At 34.0% G+C, this 17,627-nt stretch overlaps 1 protein-coding gene across 4 annotated transcripts in view; it reads right to left on the reverse strand.

Annotated features, from left to right (window-relative positions):
- The window catches only part of CFAP47 (cilia and flagella associated protein 47), a 300,169-nt gene that overhangs the window by 230,220 nt on the left and 52,322 nt on the right, over positions 1–17,627 (reverse strand). For 3 of the 4 annotated variants that reach the window (XR_005262638.2, XR_011804865.1, XM_038173027.2), the window contains exons 26-32: positions 16,138–16,347; positions 11,698–11,798; positions 10,055–10,183; positions 8,175–8,406; positions 7,128–7,337; positions 2,994–3,087; positions 2,229–2,369 (exon numbers count right to left, since the gene is read on the reverse strand). Coding sequence is in view for 2 of the 4 variants with exons in the window: in XM_038173027.2 (XP_038028955.2) it covers positions 2,229–2,369; positions 2,994–3,087; positions 7,128–7,337; positions 8,175–8,406; positions 10,055–10,183; positions 11,698–11,798; positions 16,138–16,347 (1,117 nt within the window). In the remaining 2 variants the exon portion in view is untranslated. The remainder of the gene's footprint in view (positions 1–2,228; positions 2,370–2,993; positions 3,088–7,127; positions 7,338–8,174; positions 8,407–10,054; positions 10,184–11,697; positions 11,799–16,137; positions 16,348–17,627) is intronic. The other variant, XM_038173028.2, reaches the window with a different exon arrangement.

Genomic DNA, 17,627 nt, shown 5'->3' on the forward strand with positions numbered 1-17,627 from the left:
TGCTATAACTTGTAACTATAAAAAGGATCCTCATTACTACATGCTCAATAAATCTAAAGATAAATCGTGTTTCTTGAAAATCTGCCTTGACTCATAAGGTAAAATACTGCTTTTATTATCAGTACATATATTTCCATTATCCTAGAGTTTCAAGATTTTTAGAATACCAGCAATATTTTAGGCCTTTCTCAAAAAGAAAGCTTGAAGTATACCATTATGATTTATGAAGTTCCCCTTTTATTCCTTACAGACTCTACCTTTTTTTTTTTTTTTCAGAACAAACTTGATAAGCTGGAGTTATGTATATGCTTTTTCACCTGGAACTTCTGCAGCAACTGAAGTTTTCATAACAGGAAAGTGAACCATAATGTATCAGGTATGGACCTGAAAGCAGTATGGATGACATTCTGGCTGATAGAGAATACTATCAAGCACTTCTAAGCATTTTATTTCCAAAATAAAATTGGGTAACGAAACATCCCTGGTGAATAAATGAATTCTTTTAACATTTTCTTTAAATTGTTATCTGCTGTTTGTGTAAGAAAGGATTCTGTTTCATCTTATCTTTCTTGAAATCAAGCTGTCATAGTCACAAAAAAACTTGTCTCTATTTTCATTTTAATGAAAATCCTGTTATGAATCATTTTTTTTTTTTAACTTCAGAATATTTAAAAACTAGTCTCAATAAATATTTTTATATGAAATAATCTTGCTGTCTTGACAGTTCATATCCTGTTTTTCTTTATTGTTCAGATGCTGTCTTTACAAAATGAATAAAATAATTTAAAAACCCTGTTCAGCAACAGTCACGGCCGTCCTTGTCAAAAATGGGTTGAACATAAAGGTATGAAAGAGAGAACAGGTCATTGAATGTCAAGTGACTAGATTCAATATAAAGTAATGTTAAGATTTCTGTTTTTTCTTTACTATGTCGAATTGAATACCATGTAAGCTTTGGCCTTATGTGGTATGGCTAAAAAGTAAAGCAGAGAAGTACAATTTCTAAGACATTAGAAGGACAGAGAAGACAAATATGATGTTACAAGTCTGTAAAAATGTACCGTCATGTGACAGAAAGATGAGTGAATAATGAATGAGTAACTGAAACATTTCTCATGCAGGAAAAAGGAAACTAGAATGACAAAGAACATGACTTCACAAAAAGTTTAAGCTTATCTAAACCTGAACTACTTTCATATCCCCAGCAACAATGTCCTCTGTCATGTTCTGTATACACCAATGGTCAGAGAGATGACAGATCTACTGGGAACCACCCTACTCCATGAACTTCAATTACTGCACTGCAAAACTTCCCTTAATGCACTAGTTCTCGCATAATGAAGGCAGTCTGTCTCTGCCTTCATTACGCTCTCTCTGCAGATATTTGCAGACAGTGATGAGATCCCCCCTGGACCTTTCTCACCTCCAGGCTGGACCGTCCCAGCTCTCTCAGACTCTCCTTGTATCAGAGATGCACAAAACTTTATCATCTTTGGAACCCTTCATGGGAGTCACTCTAATATACCCATTTCTTTTCTGAAGAGCCCATATACATGTAATATTTATATGTTTCATTTATTTTCTGTCCCTTTGCATAGAAATGTGAAAATACTTATTTTCAAATGTACAAACATTACTGATCATCTGTGAGCACACCAGGAATACTATGGAAAACTCAAATATCCAAAATATTTATCTAACATCAGCAAAAATAAAATTAAATACAATTTCAGAGGTCCATATTGACCAAGTTCATGTCTTAGACAAAATTACAAAATTACTTAGACAATATTACAAAAATGCTATTTAAAAATCTATTTAAAAATTCCAGTCTAATATAAGATAACACAATGGCTGCATATGCCTAGTCAACTAAGTATTTCCAGTGGAAAAGGCTTCTAAGCAGGATTACAAAAAAGTATGGCATAGTTTTCTTTTTGTAATAGAAAATTCTATAACATTTAATCCTGTAAAATGCAGTTTTCTCTGACAGTATTTCCTAACTGAAACACATTAGCTCAGTGCTAGTTTCAGAACTAAGACAACTGAAGTGTTCTTATTTAAACTAATACCAGATAGGCTGTTACAGAAGAATAAAATATTTGAGAAATATTTAGTTTTAAAAGATCTGTTTCAAAAAATAACTTGAGTAAACAAAACAGTTTTTCAAAACATTTTTTTGTCATTAGTTCTTCAGAATATAAGTAGCAAATGTGTCTACAATTTACCTTGTATACTTGCAGTAGCACATCTGTCCAAGCTCGTTTGCTAATTGTCTCAAATACGCTGTCCTCCAGAATGAATAGATGTTTGTTGCTAAACACATCTGAGTTTTTCCCATCTCCTTTTTTCAACTCAGTCATGCGGGCCTCCAAGTAAAGGAAAGATAGCAGTTATTTTCAATGTTAATAGCAGTTAACTTCAACAGTTTGGACAGAAAATTCACAAGAGGACAACAATAAATCAAAGGCATAAATGAGTGAGATGTCTTCTATAGTGTAATAATGACCAGCACTGGAATCATTCATAATTCAACACCATCTCAAGAATAAGAAGCTCAGTACAGAACCAACGGGTATTTAAAACAGCAATCAGGACAGAGAATCAAAATTATATTGTGTTTTACATATATATATACATATATATATACATACATATATATACATACATACATATATATATATACATATATAAAATGAATGGGAAGCAGTAAAATTAATTCCATCCTGGGAAAAAAAAAAAAGCGTTCAGAATTAATAACAGGTATCAGAGCTATTAGAAGGAATGGAAGAGAAAACCTGGGGAAGGGTGTAAATGCAGCAGCTTAAAGTTCTGTTTAACCTTATGTGTCTGCTTTGATTTATAGAATCCAAAGAGTCACCACAGTAGGACTACTCAAGGTCCACAGAGAATTTGTATTAGACCTTGAAGGATTAACACTAAACATGTGGTCTTCGTTTAAAAAATAAACAAATAAAGAAACAAAAAACTACCTTCAACCGAGTTTGCACTTCAATCCACCTCTTATAATCACCAGGTTCAAGCAGGAATTCTGGCATAACATGAGGAAGACATGCTCCTTGTCTTCTAAGATCATAAAAAAGGAAAAGGTAATGGGGTGGCAAGGTAACTCTTTTTATTGTCAGGGTGGTTTCTTTATGAGAACTGCTCCTCCATAAAGAACTAATTGCAGCACAAAACCTCAAAGCATATAATACACATGTTAAAGCCAAAGAACCACTGTTACATAACATTAGTAGAATTAAAACTTAATGATGCTTATATCTTGTCTGTAGATCTAATACTGGAAGTCTTGTGGGCATAAGCAAAGGTATTTCAAAACTTCATTAATTGTCAAACCGACCTATCATCTGCTGTCAGGTGACTAATAAACACAATAGAAAAAAGTAACATATGTAAAAAAAGGCAATCACAATGGCCCGATACTAAAAAAAATAGAGCTACCTTTCAGTTGAAGAAAAACTATCCTTTGCTTCAAATGATACAGTTTAAACTTTGGAGAGGGAAGTACTGAAGAATTATTAAATTTATTTTTCTCATCACAAGTTTCCTGACTTTTATGTCAGAAAAACTCTTCTAATGTATCTAGACTTACATTGCTCTCTGTGTTTTAACACAGCTAATATGAAAAATAATCACATGAGCATTTCTTGTTATTCAACTAGTCCCTCATTCAAATGAAATAAACATACTTTTCTTGTACCATGCAGTTCAAATTCAATTTGTTTTGTGTATTAAAAGTCATACATCACAGATTGAAATTAGATGCATGACAGTTTATTTCTCATCCCACAGAATTGTGCTGGTAGGAGTACATGTTTGTTTCCATATTTTACATAATGACATTATCGTCTCAGATAAAATTTCATATTTCATAAAAATATCCAGCATGTTTTTAAAAACAGAAATATTTTAATCAAGAACCCAAAATAGCATCAAATAGTAGTCTGATTCTAAATTCACCATGTCTGAAATTCCCATTTTCAATTAAATCACAAGCTCTGTTCTCTGAAATCCCTTTAAAACTTCAAATCTTTACAAATGATAAAAGAAGGAAGCTATGCATCATTTATCTTTTTAATGTTGGACTCAATGCAGTTGGACTCAATGATCCTTGTGGGTTCCTTTGAACTTGGGATATGCTATGATCATAGTCAACATGGGTTCTATCTAACTGAATGTTCTCATAATTTGCCAGCTTTTGTTACCAAAGAACACTATCTTACAAAGAATCCTTCCTCATAATAGGGTAATATAAGGATAAAGTGGATATTTAAAATAATATATAATATGGATAAAGTAGATATTTAAAATGATGCCAGTTCTCAAAGATCAGCATTTTCACATTATTAAGAGGTAGCTCCTCAACACACACAGCTTGCAACAAATGAGTTAATTCTTCTTGTACTGTAAAATATCCAAACATTTCCTTAACTGTAATGGTAAAATACCAAGGAATGTTGCTTAGAACAGTCAATGACATCCTCCTCATTCAGTAGCTGAAAAACCTGAAAGATGAATCACACTTTATTTCAACCATGCTGACCAGAAAGTAGTAGTTAGGGGGAAGAAAGCTGAAGAGTATATGTTTCTATTCCCTGATTGCTCTCCTGGGCTTTACAGGAGGGAATGCTGCACTTTCTGCAAATCACAATGAACACGTAGGGATAGCAGATGACATGAATTACTCATCTCTAGGCTGACTCTGTATGTCCTACCGTCATTACATTTGTGCACTGTATTATTATACAGTTGTGCCAGCAGTCCAAATGTCAGACATTTTTTTCACTGGGATCTAAAAGCACTCTTAAATAACAAGCTGTGAAGAAATGAAAGCATCCTAGGTAATCCTAAAATGCACGGGTAGAAGAATACTATCCATAAAGCACAAACAATGACAAAATCTGATAGGACTCACACAAACTAGAACAGGCAGAAACTAACAGGATAATGCTAAGCATATACTGAGCACAAATTTAATCATCTATTATCATCTATATAATCATTATATAATCATCTATATATACAAGCACAGGAGTCCAGCTAGAACTGGCTCTCAACCTATATAGTTTTGCTACGACTGTTATTGATTATGTCTTCATTTCCAAACATCAGATCAAATCAGTCATCAGCCATTGATGTATCTGCATAGAGAGGTGCTCAACTCAGCCTTGACTAATTGGCTATTGCTCCAGTTCTGCTCTGAGTACGTCAGTTAGTTAATGTACAAAATTCAGTAAGATTGAAGGCTTTTATTAAAATTTGGCTATTAAATAGCCTTAAACAAGAAAAACTCTTAAATCTACTTAGAGGACCATTCATATTTCAACATTCTCCATGCCTTGTTCTCTGAATAGATGTGACATTCCTTCAGAAGAATAATCAACAGGGTGGCATTAATAATATGATGCCAAGACATTCTTAGCAGTCCATTGCCTAATGACTCCAGCCTTTAAGATTCAATGTTGTGGGATGTATCCATCAATTTTTTTTATTTAGTATCAGAATGGATGTTGAAACTGTGAAAACAGGAATCTGTAAGCATTGTTCTCCTTACTAAAGAAAGCCAAAGATACTGTTCTACAGTTGCCGCAATGGTTCCTCCAGAATATCTACTATGATATATCAATGATGAAAGGAAGAGTGATATTCTGAATTACTTTTAAAATTAATGACATGACTGAATGTTTCAGATAAAGGTCTGATGTTGTTTTGGATCCAGATAATACCTTTGTTTCCCCTTCCCTGTTTGAGAGTGTTTACAACATTAAGGCCAAATTTTTTTACTGTCTGTTCACTTGGTTGCTCTGCTATAGATAGCAGTGTCACACTGGTATCATTGTGAAGATTGAGACAGCTTTTTAGCTTTTTTTTTTTTTTTTTTTTTTTTTAAGATATTTAAATTTAACAAGCTGTGCGCAGCTCTTTTTACAGTCTTCCATCAGGCCTTTTGATTCAGTGCATTGAGTAAGCTTATGGGATCTAATGAGGTGACTCAGTGTTCCCAGGAAGATAGAATTATTGAAAGTACAATTCTAGAACAGAACAGACAGATGTGTTTGAGATAACAGTAGGTAAACAGCATGGTTTCCTGTTTACGTGAAGTTTCAAAAAGTTGTAATTTAGCACTCTTTTGTATAGTTCTGTTGATAGATATCATAGAAGAGATGCTTGTTTATGATGCTACTTTGAGCATTATTCTGCTTTCAGACCTGAAGCATGGGAAAAATGCTTGTTGTGTCTGCTGGTATATCATTGCAACTACTGATCTTTCTGTTACATAAGAAACAGTGTGCATTGATCTCATTATGAGTTCAGATACAACTACATTATGGTCCATTATTTTCAAATGAAAAGCTTGTATTTAGAACAGTAAGTAAATAGTTCTTAAATGGAAGGACAGCCTCTCGAACACTAACAAGGATGCTGAAAAGACACAGAGATGCTGTTTCAGGTCTTCTAGTGTTCTGTAAGGAACTTGTGACATTAGAATTTCTCTGAAGTTAATTGTCTTCTGTTTCACAGCAACAGACAAGGATAAAAAAAGAGTTTATTAACCTTTTTTGATTTGCGCCCTCTTTGACAGTTGTTCCATTTTACGTTACAAAATAAGACTGTCAGTGAAGATTGGTAGTAGATAAATCTGTTCAGCAGCAGGATTAGTGCTTCCATTTCTTGGCATATTGTTAATATGAAAGACAAATATATTACTAAGTTTACAAAATGTATTGCTAAAACCAATGATTACAGAGCAACAAGCATCAGTGGAATGCTAAAATCATTCATAAAAAACCCGATCCAACTTCTACTCAGTCTAAGAGATGAGGTCAATAGTTGTTTTCTTTCATAACAGTGGGAAGAGAGTTCCTGTGGAATCCCTGCTTTGCATATAACCCTACCAAAGGACACCTCAATTAGTGGAAGCTGCAGAGAATACCTTAGTAAAAAAAAATAAGACTTTTCTATTATAAATTTTAATTTATATCACAAAACATGCACTATAAAAAAGGCCCTTAGCCTACCATTTAGTTGGAATTTTGAACTACATTAATTAAAAGGGGGGGGGGGGGGGGAAGAAAGAAAGATTTTACCACACATGTACTTACTTAAGGAAATCAAGGAACATAGAATGCTGCCAATGGAGCTGTAAAATTTGTTCAACAGGATCAAGGGGCAGTGACCAGCTCAGTGTAAAGCCAGGTAACAACTGTCCGCTCAGGTGGAATAGCATGCCATAAACAGTCTTAGTATCTTTGCCAAGGTTTTGTTTAAAAACATTTTCTCGAGAAGAACTCCTCTGGGCTTTACAGACATCGCTAAGAGAGAAAAGGCTTACAATATTATTCTTAAACAAACAAAACAAGCTAAGATTTAATTATTGTATCGCTGAATCACTGACAATGATAAATTTAATAAAACAAGAAGCATAAACATCAGGAAAGAAGGCTGAAAAGTATAGCACCTTTCTCTTTCTACAGAATTTTTATAATAATGTAAAATTTTTATAAGAATTGAATGTTTAATAAGTATATATCAACTGCTTCATAAATAAATCTATATTTATCATAGCTTTCTGCCAACTATAACTTTGATTTCTATCATATTGATAAATGCCTATATGTGTCCCAGGAGATTGGCTTCTTCATTATTTAGTACCAAACTAGACAAAATCAACTAAGTGATGCCCCCAAAACCGATATATTTCCAGGGTGTTTGCAAGACTTCTGATTATTAAATTTGCTTCCCCATCTGTCTCTTGATCTTCAGATTACGTGGGGAAAAAGACATATTGTCTAAAACTTATTTATGCCATGAAAGGAGGGACAATTGATATACCTGTGCTCATTTTGGGAGAAAAGTAGATTTCAGTTAAAAGAGTGATATCTAGTTTTAACTGTATATTTATATATGCAGATATGATATATCACTGCATTGTAATATATCAGAGCACATTATCTGGAACTATATTTTAGAAAATGAAAAATAACCAAAATGACATTTTCATATAAACAGTGCATAGATGCTATGATTTTAATATAAAACTATGCATTAGAGTGTCTCTATGTTCCTCTGTTCATATCCAAATCATCTTACTATATATATTAACATTTTATTAGGCAGACACAAGTTAGTTCAAAGAAAATATGAATTACCGTCTTAGTGAATATGGTATTGAAATAGGATTTGGTCCCTTAGACCAGCCAAAGAGAGTGAACCAATTCTGAACAGCAGTTAGAGCTTTCTGAAAGAAGGTGTACTGTTCTTTGTCCTCGTCAGGAAAAAATGATAATTCAGATTTATTTTCTCTCCCATCACTTGGGCTATCAGCTTTACTCTCTTCACTGGTCTGTTCATCACTTTCACTTTCAAGGGTAGTGTCGAACTCTGAATGACACAGAAGGGGACACACATGTCTTTGGAACAGAATAAATTCTATTTCTAGAATCTAGTTTCACTTAAAGTGAAATTTTTTATCCAGACAGAAAAAAAAAAAAAAAAAAGACAAGGTTTACAAAATCATAAACAGTAATCTTAAAACAAACAAACAAACAAACAAACAAACAAACAGCCTTTCGTGCAGTTCCAGTAGCTATTGCTTTACCAGCTAGACAACAATAATTCCTCACCCCAATCACATAGCATGCCTCAATAACTGAGTTGTGTTCAAACAATTTATCAGGTGTTGTATCAGCGTAAGTAAGCCTATTCCCTTAAGTAAGGGAAGTAAGTTACTTCCCTTAAGTAAGTCTTTGGACTTTTCACTCTTACTAGGCCTTGACCTGCTCAAAACTTAAATTACATATTCTTACTACTACTAGGTTTTTTTTTACAGCAGCAGTGTTGCATAAAATATAACAATACAACTCTTTTCATAGGACAAATAGCTTAGACAAGATACATCTTCAGATATGGAAACAATATTTGTAGTTTTATCTGCATCTTATCAATCAACTATTCAGGTTTATTGTTTCATTAAATGATGCAAAAATAGAAGTATTTAATGCCTTGCACAGTTATTTGATTTGATAAGAAATTACTTATTATTTATATATATATATATTATATATATTATTTATATAATTATTTATTAGTATTTAAGGAGTGAAAAAAATAATATAGTGCAACACAAGCAAAAGAGGAGACTCTTGTCCTTAATAAGATGCAGTTTGGCTGGCTGACGAGGCTACTTTCTTATCTTGTCACCGCCACCTTTGCCAGAGGTTATTGCCTTTTTAGATCTGAAACTGAGTTGTTCTTTTGAAATTGTTTTACATCATTCCACTGAAATTGAACCATGTTGTTAAAGACCTATTGTTTAGTCCGTTTAACTAAACTCATTGTCGTGTTAATATCATAGAGAATGATCACACAAACATCTGCAGATCTGCAAATGTGGAATTCTAACAGTAATGAAACAGCAGCAGTAACTTTAGCTGTTCATAAGTAAGAAAACCAGCAGCTGAAAGAAGAGAGATGTCAACAGCCTCAGATATAAGTCACATGGAACCTTACAGAAGATCTATTAGGCTTAATTCCCATACAGCAGCACTTTAACTGAGTCCCACTGACAATAGTTGTTTTTATACAGTACTTCATAAATACAGTAAACATGTTGAAATCTAGCCTGACTTCTCTATGGTTAGTTAGTTTATGACTACAGAAACAATGCCCTTCTTAGCAACTAATCCCCTTAGGTCTGTTCAGTAGTTACTTTTCTGCCAGTTCCTCCACAGACATTTTATTGCAAATGGGGCCATTATATTCTTTGTTTGACTGTTTGTTTTTAGGTAGTTTGGTTGATTTCCCTTCCACTTAAACTGCCAAAAGACAGGAGTGTCTTTTCTGCTAAAATACTTTAGGCCAGGTTTCCCATGGTGTCACTGGAAAGAACAGCCTCTCCAGTATTCCTCGATTACACACACACAAGCGTTTTAAGCAAAAGGTACAAACGTGAAACACATCTTTTTAAAGTAGTAAGCCAAAAAATACTTGCAAGAGCTTAAAGTGTTTAAAGTAAACAGATATATTATACCTGACTGGGAATATTCATAGGTTGATTCAGTGATTGCACCAAAGGAACTTGAGGAAGTACTATGGGGAAGTGATGGTGGAGTATAATGTGGATGCAGAATAACTTCTCCACTACTGTAGACTTTACTGTCTATAGAGCAAGATTACAAACTGCAGTTCAGTAAAACATACCTTCATCGTCAGCGCTCTAATGGTTTATAAACAGATATCTGCTTTTATACTTTTACTTATTCCAATTAAATCAAATTAAATCGAGTAACAGCTCTTACTTGACTCATTATGAAAATACCATTCTGGTCATTACATTGGGGACAAAAAAAAATTACCTACATCTTCTTTCCATTAACTGTATCTTGTACAGGACAAAAATCGCCTATCAAAGCAGTGCTAATTCAAGAATTCTAAGTCATGAAACAAATATTCTTAAGGGATTTTTGATCACAGCTCTTTAAGTAGCAAGTCTTGGTATAGAGTTATCAAACTCTTTCAGACTCAACACCCCATAAGTTACAAACTAGGCTCAAAAGTATGCTTTAGCGACCCATCAGTTTTGTCAGGACATATACAGAAATTATGAAACTCACATATGCCTCTTTGCATTTAAAAAAATCTACCTTTAACTTACATTATCCAAATTCATATTTCTAGTTACAGTTCAACTCTCCTGATGTAGAACTGTGAAGGAGAGTGCTGAAACTGGTCAGTGAATAGAAAAAGCTCATGAAGGAAGAATAATATAAAAACTGAAGAAAAAGATCTTGTCAACTAAAGGAGTGTTTGGAGTGAGCTACTTAGGAAGTAGCAAAAAAAAAAAAAAAAAAAAGTGTTGTCTTCTTAGGAGTTTCTTCATGATTCATGCAACAATTTAGAAACTCTGACTTTTAAATTTATCCATTAAATGAGGTCTAATTAAAAGCTCAAAAAAATCACAAAGTGAAACTAAAAGGATGTGCTGGATGAATAATTGGCCTTTACACAATGTGATGTTTCAAAAACATATACAGTGTCATTCTGTGTAATCAGCACAGTTAAGGTCTGAACAATAAATATTATTTCTTTTGACAACTTTGATTGCTGTTGGTGTTATAGTGATCTAGAAGATCTGGCAAAAGGAAACTCTGGTAATAAACCAGAAATACTAGCATAACTACTACTGGCATAGGAGACATGGCAGTGCACAGCCTTAGGAAATACTGACCACTACAGCACCAACCAAAATTCTCTAAAAAGTTATATAACATATGCTAACATATATTATATTTCCACTGATTATACTACAGATAATGATTAGATAAACTAATACTACAGATAATGATTAGATAAGCTAATACATACACGCTACAACTACACTTTCATTTTGTTATGCATAGGTAAACAAAGAATAAAATACAGGATTATTCACAAGTATAACATGAAACATTTTTTTAATAGCTTAAAAACACAAAACCCAATACTCCTATTTACTGTAGCTATCCCGAGGTCACAATTCTGTTAAATTACACTATCAAAAAATCAATCCAATAATTTAATAACTTTATTTCTTGTGTCATTCTTTGAAGGCCAAAACACCTTATTATCAATTTATCTTTTCCTAATACTACTAGGCATAATATAATCGGAAGAGTTAAAATGCAGACTACTTACTGCTTATCAAAGTAACTTGTTGATCAGAGAGGTGAAATGCCAAATACGGGTATAAAGTAAGAAGGCAATTCTCTGCTGTTGCAGCAACCTGAAGGGAGAATCTGTTCAAAACAAAATACAAAGGTGATATTTTTCTATTTAGTTATGGCAATCAAAAATATTTCAAAACAAGAAGAAAAGACAGATATAAAAGATATCCAGACCACTTTATTTTCTCCCTCCTGGTTCAGTAAGAGAGTACATGGATGAGGCTGCAAATGCTGAAATGGTGACAGTATATTCCACAATAAAATTTATTATAGAGCATGGATGTGTCCTCAAACTGAAAGTTCCAGATTTAGAAAATATTTTCGTGAAATAAATTAACTCCGTCTCTGAAGAAAAAATAAATTAAAATTGCAGTAGGTATGTATGAGCGTATTAAGGAGACTGCTAACTTGGTAAAGTTTAGGCACATTTCCCAGCACAAGAAGGCAACATAACATTTCCTTCCATGAGACACTGAGATCTCATGGACTACCAAAACAACTGGAACTCTTAATAGCTATCTTAATACCAATCGTGTCTGCTTCATTATGTTATTATCAAATGCTAAGATCACTGATATCTTGTTTTCCTGAGCTTCCAACCAAAACGAAATAAGAAATAGCATGAGTTTCCCCAGATCCACAGTGAAAGGAAAGAAAACTGAGAAGTGTAGAACACAGAAGTCACAGACAACATTTGTGTCACCAATGATCACAGCACTTCATCTATCCACCACATAGGTATTTTGGGGTATTTTGCTGTCCAGAGCACCATTTCTTTGGTTTATATGACACATAATGTACATGTTGTTTCCTACTTATCTTTTTTACTTAAATGTCATTTCAAATCAGGATGGCAGAGAAATTTCTTTCCTGCTGAACTATTTATTTGCTTAGCAAATTAAAAGATGTAATCACAATTGGAGGACAAATATAAAAACACAACATTCTCATTGTATTGGGCTTATGTAGGAAAGCTTTGGAAAAAGCAGGAAAGAACCCAGCAGCTGCCCCAAGTAAGGATAAGAGCCAGCTCCAGACGGATCTAAAAGGGACCAGCCACTGACCAGAGCTGTTTGTGCCTCTGGGACAGTAGATTAAAGAAGGGGGGAGGGGGGGGGAAGAAGCTTTGCTACAGCAGCTGGGAGAGAATAGTGAGAACATGTGAGGGAACCAGCCCTGCAGCCCCCCATGTGAATGCAGCAGGAGGACAGGAGGTGCTCCAGGCAGGCAGCAGCAGTTCCCCTGTGGCCTGTGGAGAGGCCCCTGGTAGAGCAGGCTGTCCCCCTGCAGCCCATGGGTCCCACATGGGGTAGATCATGCTGCAGCCCCCCCATGGGTGGAGGAGCCCCCGTGGAGCAGGTGGATGTGGCCTGGAGGCGGCTGCGGCCCATGGAGAGCCCCCGCAGGAGCAGGGGGTCTGGGGGGAGCTGCCGCCCACCCGTGGGGGACCTGTGCTGGAGCAGTTTGCTCCTGGGGGATGGATGGATGGACCCCGTGGGACGGAGCTATGCGGGAGCAGTTCCTGAAGAGCTGCTGTGTTTGGAGCAGGGGCAGGGAGTTACCATGAAGGAGTAGCGGAGATGAAGCATTGGAGACTGACCACAACCCCCATTCCCCATTTTTCTGCACTGCGTGGGGCAGAGGGGTGGGGGAGGGAGGAGGAGGACATAGAGGAGGGTAAATGGTGGAAAGGTGGTTCACAGTGATCTGGTCTGTTATTAGTGGGCAATAAATCACATTATGCTGAGTCTGTTTTGCTCATGATGGCAATAGTTGAGTACCCTTATCTCCCTGCCCTTATCTCAACTCACAAGTATTTTTTCCATCTTATATTCTCCCTGTCATTTTGAGGATGGGGAGTGAGAGCATGGCATGGCTGTGCTTAGCTTTGCACAGGTGTTAAATCACCACACTGTTGTTTTTTTATTATTATTTAGTTTTTCAAGTCGAAGGAAATAAGTTTTATAACTGAATAGCTTTCCCATTTTTTAAATACTTGGCCAATACATTCTTGGATTTTGCTACCTTTAACTTCTTTATTCATATCAGCCCTGTGCAATGTAATGTCATTTAATCTGTTTTGGAGTCAAAGAAGCACAAAGAGAGAACAGAGATTAAAAGTAGTATTAGAAATTAACTGCAAATTCTCATCCAAGGTAGTCATTAAATTAATATTAATGAACTTACTTATGATCCATTTAATGTAATCCATGGACACAGTAAATTACTTGCTAAAGGACAAATATATATCTCCTTATTTTTCTCTTACAGATACATATAAAGTTATTTTTCTTTAAAACATGATTGCCTTGTTTTCTGTAAAGTAGGCAAATTCAACAATATCCATCTTCTACCCAGTGCTCACTCTTGATTTACAGGAAAATTATGATTTGCACAATCATAATATGCAAATCAATCCTACTGATATTTTAGGCCTGGATTTATATAAAAACAAAATATTACAGAGCATAACTTGGTTTCAATTCAAATAGTTAAAAATAGACTAAATATTACCAAGATAGGAATTAAAATTTAACTCATATTTTTTTCCACCCTAGAACACCGAACATAAAATACCAAAGTTTAAGGTTTCAGTTCTAATAATTTTAAAATATAATTTTGTTGCTTTTAAAATGGAAATATAAAGGGAATATACTTGCAAAGTTAGTATGTTCTCACTGATGCTGTGAGGTTTCATGGCCTATTAAAGAAACCAGGAACCTATTTAAGATCAGTTTCCTTTTATACGGGTTATGTCTTGATTTTATTATTCCATTATTAAAGGTTGAGAAGGCCCCCAAATCCTGTCTTAAATTAACAAAGCAGTTTAAATTCATTAGTCAAACAGTTTGAAACAAACTGCTCAAATGCTTATATAATTGTTTCAGTCAGATTTGAGGTTTAAACACATTCCATACATCTCCCATGACCTTGGAGCAGGAAAAAGAATGAGGGCAGATGTGCAGATAACAAAAATTGCAACTACGAGTTATTATGGAGTGTAATATCAATGAACAGTGAAATTATTAACAGTAGTAAAGAAACTGACGCCTGGGCACATTATAGATTTTATTAGAATAATAACTATCTGTTCTGGATTAGAAAATCTTACGTTGACTTCTCCAATTGAAGGAAAGATTTTTTTCCACTTATGATAAAAAATAATTTCTTCCAAAAGCCAATATGAATAATATTATCATGATGACTAATAGCACACACAGAATCCCTTTGATTTGGATGGTATGTTATTTCATCCATTTGTGTTCATATTTTATATCATCTGCTTGTACAGCCTATGCAACTCACTGACAGGAAATCATATACACATTGGAAAACCAGTGTTGTTAGTAATGTTTAAAAAAAAAAAAAAAAAAAACCAGCTACCTACTTTATTTTAAAACACAGCAACATTTTTAAGATGATTTGCCATTCCCAAGCATGATTTTTTTTCACCTTCATAAGCATGGATGCCTTTTAACATTACTTTTATAACTTTAATTGGTATATTTTTCTCAGAAAGACTAAGTTTGCCCTTAAATTGAGGATGGTATTCTTTATTTCATTTTAATGGCAAATATAGAAAAAAAAATATTGCACAGCAGTAAGTTTTATTCTTCTATAGCAAGATTTGAGAAGCTGCTAGTGCAAAAAAAACTTATTAAAACCAAATATTGTGCCTGATCAGCAGCTATATTTCAGATCTCATCATATGCCTAAATTACCTTTTCTCATAATTAATACAAGCTTTAGCACACATTTATGAGTTGTATCCTACACAATGATTAAATCTTACAAATAATTAAAATGAGTAAAAATGAAGAGATTTGTGGCTGATGATCTATGCAGAAAAATGTATTTATTTTTTTAATAGTTGAATGTGAGCAACAGTAACTAAAATGTCCACAACACTTGCATTGAAATAATTTAGTTTTATGCTTAGGAAAAATCATGGTCTAAACTTTAGAGTGAGATATTTAATCCTCAAAATAGTTGCTTGAGTGAAAATAGCAACTAGGGATAGCTTTTAATCACAACAGTATCTATCTTTTACTGCTCATGCATACACCTATTCATCACACCAAGGGAAAAGATGAACTAAATAGACAAATCCTGAAAAATGTTTATATTTATGTAGAACAATAATAACAGATCTGCTTCTATTTACTAGGGGCAGACAATACGAGTTACCATATAGATAAATGTTACCTTAGAGACCAGATCTGAATTTTGTGTTTTGGAATTATGAACTAGTTGAAAAAAGGAACATATTTCTAAATGTCATTCTTATTTTTTTCCAGAATTATTATTGTATTCCTTCATCTAACCAGTTCTCATTACAAGTCCTGTGTCTCACATCTTTCTTTGATAGTTTGGACCATGTCCCCAGATGAATTTATATTACACATATTACCTGTTTTCTTCTTCATCAGTGAAGAATATGGTCCCTAAAGATGAAATTGGCTTAGATGATCTGAAGCTGATATGACAATTTAGTTTCATATTTGTGCCATTTGATGAAAGAATTATATCTTGTCCTTCTGGAAACCGTACAGAAAAAGGGCAAATCTTGTCACCATCGTCAAGTTCAAGTTCGGGAAGTTCAACTTGAATTCGTGATGACCTGCATTAAAAATAAATAGTATTGATAATTGTGCTCACAGTTTGACAAAAAAAAAAAAAAAGTTAATTCACAGATTCACACATTTATGAAGCTGCTTTTTTAAATACAGAGGAATAACTTCAGTTTTGAAGTACATGCCAACTGAAACTAACTGAAGAGTTAAAATTCCCTTAGCATTTAAATGCTAGTTTGTTTTATACAAACATTTCTCAACATTTTTGTAATCAGCCACAAAAGCTCAAAATCCAAATAATGAACAATTTCTATTCACTCTGCTACCAAAGACTTAACTGTTACTTACTTCCTTACTCATGCTTTCTCAGAGGTTTCCTAAACCTAAATCTTTCATTAATATTGATCAAACTGCATTATAGCACTTCAAGGCACTTTAGCGTTCAGACAAGTTGTACAATAGTAGTATTAAGTGGAAATTTGTCAATATATGTATTATTTCCCTGGTTATGTAATTTATGGTTCTAGTCCAAAATGACAATGCCAGTCAGTCCAAGACAATACTGAATCCTTTCAGATGCAATCACTGAGTTCACTACATGCCTCTTCATAAACTGCTACAACTCAAACAAGATTAGATGTTAATAATTTGAAGATAAAGTGACTTTAATTATTTTTTTGCAACTGAAAAAGTTTTCTTCCAGTTATTCAAGTATTGGAACGGTATCTGTATAAGTTTAACAAATGCATAATCTTGCTGTTGAAGTACAGAAAGAAAAGTTGAATCTCAGAGACCAGAGAAGCTTATTTTCAAACACTTTCCAGACATAAGAGTATCCGGAAAGAACTATTCTAAAAGACTAAGATTTCTATCAGATTGGAATAGATGTGGTACTGGGTTATGTTACATATGATGAAGATCTTGAAAATGCTCTCTTTTGCATTCAACTAACAAGATGAAGTGGGTGATCCACAGAATAATGAAAAAGTTATGAGTTATTTATTCCATTAAATAACATACTTAAAATATTTGTGCTTTTTTTTTTTTTTTTGATAGTAAAATGTTGCTTAGGAAGTAAATAAGAACAATGGTCAGGGTGGGGGGTGAAAAGAACCCCACCCACTCCATCAATTATCCAAACACCAGCTGAATTTAAAAACAGTGCTTTATAACCTTTGGAGTAGAGAAAATAAAACAACAAACTGGCTAAAGATAAGAGGAAATCCTGGTGGGGCTCGTTTCTTATTTCTTGTGCTATTACAAATAATTTTAAAAACACGTGGAAGAGTAAACATATCAGAAGATAGATGCCTTGCAAAGCAGTAAC

The sequence above is a fragment of the Anas platyrhynchos genome, chromosome 1 (assembly GCF_047663525.1).
Source record: "Anas platyrhynchos isolate ZD024472 breed Pekin duck chromosome 1, IASCAAS_PekinDuck_T2T, whole genome shotgun sequence".
In the NCBI taxonomy this organism is placed as follows: domain Eukaryota; kingdom Metazoa; phylum Chordata; class Aves; order Anseriformes; family Anatidae; genus Anas; species Anas platyrhynchos.